This window comes from Pongo pygmaeus, chromosome 6, assembly GCF_028885625.2.
Source record: "Pongo pygmaeus isolate AG05252 chromosome 6, NHGRI_mPonPyg2-v2.0_pri, whole genome shotgun sequence".
NCBI classification, from domain to species: domain Eukaryota; kingdom Metazoa; phylum Chordata; class Mammalia; order Primates; family Hominidae; genus Pongo; species Pongo pygmaeus.
Genome location: NC_072379.2, coordinates 129,552,974 through 129,559,387, shown reverse-complemented (window position 1 = coordinate 129,559,387; position 6,414 = coordinate 129,552,974). Strand labels below are relative to the sequence as shown.

Below are 6,414 nucleotides of genomic sequence, written 5' to 3'. Positions count from 1 at the left end.
CGTGAGAGCGCGGGGCCGGCCTTCCTGCAGCCTCTTCCGCTCGCCGGCTGCGGCGCCTGGGACGGTTGCGGTGGGTCTGGGCGCTGGGAAGTCGTCCAAGATGATTAAAAAATTCGACAAGAAGGACGAGGAGTCTGGTACGCGCGGGGCTGCCGAGGCCCACCCTCAGCCGCGGGACGCCCCTTCCCCCGCCCGCCGCCACCTGCTTTCGGGCCGGCGGGGCTGGGGGCGTGGGCGCCGGCGTGCAAGGGGGCCGGAGCTGGAGCCGGCCCCTCCCCTCCCCTCGCGGCCGCCGGTGGCCTGCCCGTAGCCCCTCCCCCGGGCGCCGGAGCCTCCCTTCGGGCCGCGCGCTCCCGCCCCGGCGCCCGCGCGCGCCCCGTTCCCGCCCCTCTTGCGGCGCAGCCCCTCCGAGCCGCCTGCGCCTCAGCGCGCGGGCCTCCGGCGGGGGCCGAGGGCGTGCGCGCGTCTCCGCGTCCAGGGGTGCTGGTAGGGTCGGACCCCGAGTGGGAGCACCCTGTTCCCGGGGCTGGGGTCGACGCCACAGGGTGTGTATGGAGGAACGTTCAGGTGCCTGGTACCTTATCGTTTTCCTGGGGGCCCCGGCTCTGTCCGGGTCCCCGGGGGCAAGACTGTCCCGTGGGACACAGCTCGTTGAATGCTCAGGCGTCCAGAAGTGACCTGCGTCTTGATACCCGTCTTTGGTCCAGAGCAAATGGGGAAGATGCCAAGCATCCTCAAAAAGAAAAAAATTCTCAGTGTTTGGTAGCATCTCCCACAGTGTGAGAGGGGATTGGGTTAGTCAACCTTCATGGCCTCTTGCAGCTTTACGCCTGCATGATTCTCTGGGAAACTTCGTTTCTGCCTCTCCTTAAGTGTTAGAAACACATAAAATAGTGCTTACCTAAGGAAATCAAAAGCACCCTACCACAATCTCATTAATCTTCGTTGTTGTGGAAATGACACATTTTTAACATTCATGGAAAAAGAGGGCAGGGAAAGAAGACACTCATTTTGGAGAGGGTTGCTGCAAAAGAGAAGTCTCAGCTCTTCAAGTATGGCAGTGACAGAGCTGGGATCAAAATGATTTCATTCAGTTTGTATGCATATTAGCAATGATTATCACTGTGCCATCCAAGTGTTCACTTCCCAAGCATTCAGTACCCTTCTCTGGAAAGTATATAAGTTTGTGTAGAACAGCTATTCAGAACATTTTTTTTTTGTTTTATAAATAGGTAGTGGCTCCAATCCTTTCCAGCATCTGGAGAAGAGTGCTGTTTTACAGGAGGTATGACTGGGAAGTATCTTGTGCCCTTTCTTTTCTGTTCTGTTTCAGAGTGGTGAGCAGAGAATCCTTGGGCTACTGTGATCACGACATCCAAAACAAGAAACGTAACAGAGTTTAGGGAATACAGATTTGAGGGAAAAGAAAGAGGGGTTATTTGTCACAGGAGAATTTAGAGCTTATAGAAATGCAAAGACAAGACTGTCACAGGTTGGGAATTTTAAATGTAAGAACAGGTGTTTAGTGCAAGGTTATTGAAATCAGTTATCTGTATTAATCTCATTGTATTAGTATGATATAGATAAGTATTGTGATCCTTATTTAACTGGCATAGCCCATAAATTGAAGTAGTCAACCTAAGAGAATGAGTTAGAAAGTATAGGATGGGAAATAAAGGCCACATGTAATAATTTATCAGATACCTTAGTAAATTGAGAACTATAGACAGGTTCTTTGGATACCGTGATTAAAAATAGTCTGTATTAAAGTTGATTTGCTGTAATCTGTGATAGAAAAGGTAGAAAAGTAACAATGTTTTTTATGTTTTTTCATAGGCTCGTATATTCAATGAAACTCCAATCAATCCAAGAAGATGTTTGCATATTCTTACAAAGATTCTTTACTTACTGAACCAGGTAAATTATTTTTATTTTCCTCAGATAAGTGTGTCGTGGAATAGAAATACTGAAGATTCAATGAAATACTTTCTGGAAAGTATATTTATTTATTTTAAATTCACTTAATTTTAACATATACAACGTTTGGTTAACAAAATAATGTGTAAAACTTGAGTATGAGGACTATAACATATACAGGTTGAGTATACCTTATTTGCAATGCTCGGAATCAGAAGTGTTTTGGATTTCGGATTTTTTTGGATTTTGGAATATTTGCAGAATACATACTCACTGACTATTCCTAATCTGAGTATCTGAAATCCAGAATGCTCTGATGAGTGTCTACACTGAGTGTTATATTGGCACTCAAAAAGTTTCTGATTTTGGAGCATTTCAGATTTTGGATTTTGAGATTAGAGATGTTTAACCACCTGTACTTCTTTTTTATTCATGAGGTCCTAAACCAATGATGCGCATAGTAGATTCTCAATAAATCCTTTGGTTTCAATTTAATGAGTACTAGTTAGAACATGTTTACATGTGTTTGGAGATCTTCATGTTTTTCTGAAAATACAGTGCAAGATCAGGCAAATTCCAGATGTTTTCTTTTTTGTTTGTGTAATAATGATGTTTTAAAGCTTTGATTGTTAATATTCAGATTTTATATTTATTATCCCTATCCTACCATTACTAGCAAAATAATTCTGGGCAGTAGCTTAACCATTTTATGTGCCTTGATGTCCTTTTCTCTACATGGGGATTATGATGATACCTGTCACAGAGTTGTAATGACTAAATGAGATAATTAGTGTAAAGCACTGAGAATAGTACTGAACATACAGTAAGCATTCAGGGATAGTTTTCCTTCCGTCATTCAGCAAATATTTATTGCGTAGCTGCTGTGTGCTGTGCACTGTTTTAGGTGTTGGGGATATAGCAGACAAACCAGCACAAATATTGGCACTCATGAAATGTAGATTCTGTTTGCTGCTATTGTTATTAATTTTCCTTTTCTTTTTCTTTTTTTTTTTGCCCCAGTCTTAAAAAAAACTCATGAAATGTCTAAGGCCTTAGAAAATATGATTTTGTTTCATGGATTCATATTCCCTCAGTATCAGTGGGGAATTGGTTCCAGGACCTCCATTGGATACTGAAGTCCATAGATGCTCAAGTCCCTCATACAAATGGTGTAGTATTTGCATATAACCTACACATATCCTCCCGTATATGTTAAGTCATCTCTGTGATTATAATACCTAGATTATAATCTCTAGATTATAATACCTGGTGCAATGTTAGTGCTGTGTAAATAGTTATTGTGCTGTATTGTTTAGGGAATAATGACAAAAAACCATCTGTAAGTGTTCAGTACAAACACAGTTTTTTTTTTCCTTGAATATTTTCAATCCGAGGCTGGTTGAATCCACAGATTCAGAACTCATGGTTATGGAGGGCTGACTATATATGTCTATACACATACAGACGGACACATAAAACATACATATATACCATATACCTCAGGTGGTTTACATATGGTGTTAAGATAACCATGGTTTCCAATTTGAATTCTAAGAGAATATATTATCTTTGTTTTGTGACTGAAGACCTCATTCAGAGATTTAATAAAGTTTTCTTGTTTACAAATGAAGACTAAGCAACAAGCACATAGTTTTTTTTTTATTTTTTGAGATGGAGTCTCGCTCTGTCACCAGGCTGGAGTGCAGTGGCACGATCTCGGTTCACTACAACCTCCACCTCCCTGGTTCAAGCAATTCTACTTTAGCCTCCTGAGTAGCTGGGATTACAGGTGCGTGCCACCACGCCTGGCTAATTTTTATATTTTTAGTAGAGATGGGGTTTCACCGTATTGGCCAGTTGGGTCTCAAACTCCTGACCTTAGGTAATCCGCCCACCTCAGCTTCCCAAAGTCCTGGGATTACAGATGTGAGCTACTGTGCCCGATCATCAAGCACATAGTTTTAAATAAAATATATCTGTTCACAAGCAACATAATCCCTCTGTGTCAGCATATGAGAAATATTTAAAGCATAGTCAATTGGGTTTAACTTTTCATAGCATACATTGTGTCCAAGTTGGCTAAATCCATTGTATAAACAAAAGTTTTGAATAGTCAAAGTTGATTGAGAGTAACGTGTATTTTTATGTTGGTCATTACCTCTTCAATGAGGCAACTCATGTTGAAACATTTAATTATCTTGATAAGGAAATTACCAAGCACAGCATAAACACAATTAACTATATAAACAGGTTTGGGAACATAAATTTTATCTCTTTGCCTAGAACTTGGTAGAGCTTTATAGAAAGATACTTTTGAGTTTCTATGAGAGTTGACATATCCATGTGTTATCTGAGTTTCAAGTAAAAAAGTAGGATGTAAGGTTTTCCTGTATAACTAAAAAGCACACAGACTTCTGGGTATTCAGTAAATAGTTGTGAAAGAAAGAGAGGTAAATCTCTTGCTGATGAGCAGGCTGGATACGCTGATTTAAGTAAGTATAAACTTATTGTACTTTGTCTTTCATCCTAAACTGTCAGTATTTTTCACCAAAATTTATTCTTATACCTATGGCAAATAGATTGAAGACTAGTTATATTTTATGTGGAATCTGAAGCTCTGAAAAGTGATTGAGTGTAACATATTATATAGGATTGCTTTTAGTGAAGACATTAAATATTGAAATGGTAATATTTGAGGTAATCTATGATTTGAGATGTTTTGAAATACGTTATCTAACACTTTTTCACTGCTCAGAAAATGTAGTTCCCAGATCAGCAGCATTTGCATCACTTGTTAGAATCACTTGTTAGAAATGCCAAATCTCAGGCCAGGCGCAGTGTCTCAAGCCTGTAATCCCAGCACTTTGGGAGGCCGAGGCAGGTGAAATATATCTGAAACAGATATATTTCAGAGGTCAGGAGTTCAAGACCAGCCTGGCCAACATGGTGAAACCCTGTCTCTACTAAAGATAACAAAAAATTAGTTGGGCGTGGTAATGCACACCTGTAATTGCGGCTACTTGGGAGGCTGAGGCAGGAGAATCACTTGAACCCAGGAAGTGGAGGTTGCAGTGAGCCAAGATTGTGCCATTGCACTCCAACCTGGGCGACAGGGTGAGACTCCGTCTCAAAAAAAAAAAAAAAAAAAAAAAGAAAAGAAATGCAAAATCTCAGGCTTTACCCCAGAGCCACTGAATCAGACTGCATTTTGTCAAGATCCCAGGATGAATTGTCATGCACATTAAAGCGTTTGAAGCTCTGATCCAGAGCATGTTTTTAGGGGCTTGAACCAATATTGAGCTACATAGCAGCCCCTTAAGCCTAGTTTTTTAATATGATGAATCTGGTTCCTGCCCTTTTGGTTGGTCCCCTTCTTGCCATTTTGCTGAGATTCCTAATAGATAGTTCCTTATATTTTAAAATTTATTGTGCTCCTATGACATGTTAGGCATTGTGCTGGGCATTAGATTATAGATATGATTTCTGCTCTTAGGCAGTGTAATAATAATGTCCTATTGTGAGTGCTGTAATTTTCTGCCTCCTTGTAAACTACAGTACTTCAGGGAAATTTCAAATACTTTGTACTAAAAGGTTAGAGATCACCATGCCAGAACTTTTAAGCATGGTATGCAATACTGAATTATTTTAAATAAGGGGGGATAAATGGCTATGTGGGTTTATACATTGAAAGCCAGAAAAATTGCAGAGGCAGAATGTTTACAAAGAGATTCTTTTTTCTTGAGTTCTAAAGGATTTTTGCAGAAATAGAAAATCCTGTGTGTGTATATGTACATATATATGAATATATATTTTTTAAAGCTTAAAAATTGTTTTAAATTTTACTTAGGGTGAACACTTCGGAACAACGGAAGCTACAGAAGCCTTCTTTGCAATGACGCGATTGTTTCAATCTAATGATGTAAGTCTTTTTAAATTTTTTTAACGATGAAAAACCTCCTTTTATTTATTTTCCCCAGGGAACTAAGAGTGTTCTAAATTAGGGAGCATTGCTTGAAATATTTTAAATTATTTAACTGCTTATAAAACTTACAAATGTTCATTATAAGACGTGAAAATGGAAGAATTAAAGTATGCAGTATAAAACTTTTCCCTGCAGATCTACCGTGAAGTCATAAAGACTGTTAATACCTAGCTTCTGGCATGACACTGTGAAGGTGGACTGATAAAGAAGTCAGTGCACATAGCTACCACATTTGTCAGTTCTTAGTCAAGTTTCTGGTGGGCCTGGGATTGCTGTTAGTCAGCAGGGCTGGCAGTTGAGAAGAAGAGCTGGATGTGGAGTGGGGAAGGGGAATAAGGAATAGAATAAGGAAAAAGAAGTGGAATAAGGAAAAAGAAAAATGAGTACAAACTAAACCTGCCTCTCATTACCTTAGACCACCCTGACCTTCAGAACATATGGCTGCTGCTTTTTGTCTGTCTTCTAAGTGTTGTGTACATTTTTCTTTTGCCTAGCTCTAAGGCAGAACCATACAG

General features: G+C 40.2%; 1 protein-coding gene across 2 annotated transcripts in view; it reads left to right on the top strand.

Moving 5' to 3' along the window:
• Positions 1–16: 16 nt before the first annotated feature.
• The window catches only part of COPG2 (COPI coat complex subunit gamma 2), a 164,177-nt gene continuing 157,779 nt past the window's right edge, over positions 17–6,414 (top strand). Inside the window, exons 1-4 of one of the 2 annotated variants that reach the window (XM_054497299.2) lie at positions 17–137; positions 1,233–1,285; positions 1,837–1,917; positions 5,765–5,836. In XM_054497299.2, coding sequence (XP_054353274.1) covers positions 101–137; positions 1,233–1,285; positions 1,837–1,917; positions 5,765–5,836 — 243 coding nt within the window. In that variant the 5' untranslated portion in view covers positions 17–100. Of the gene's footprint in view, positions 138–406; positions 546–1,232; positions 1,286–1,836; positions 1,918–5,764; positions 5,837–6,414 lie in introns of those variants that run through there. The other variant, XM_054497300.2, reaches the window with a different exon arrangement.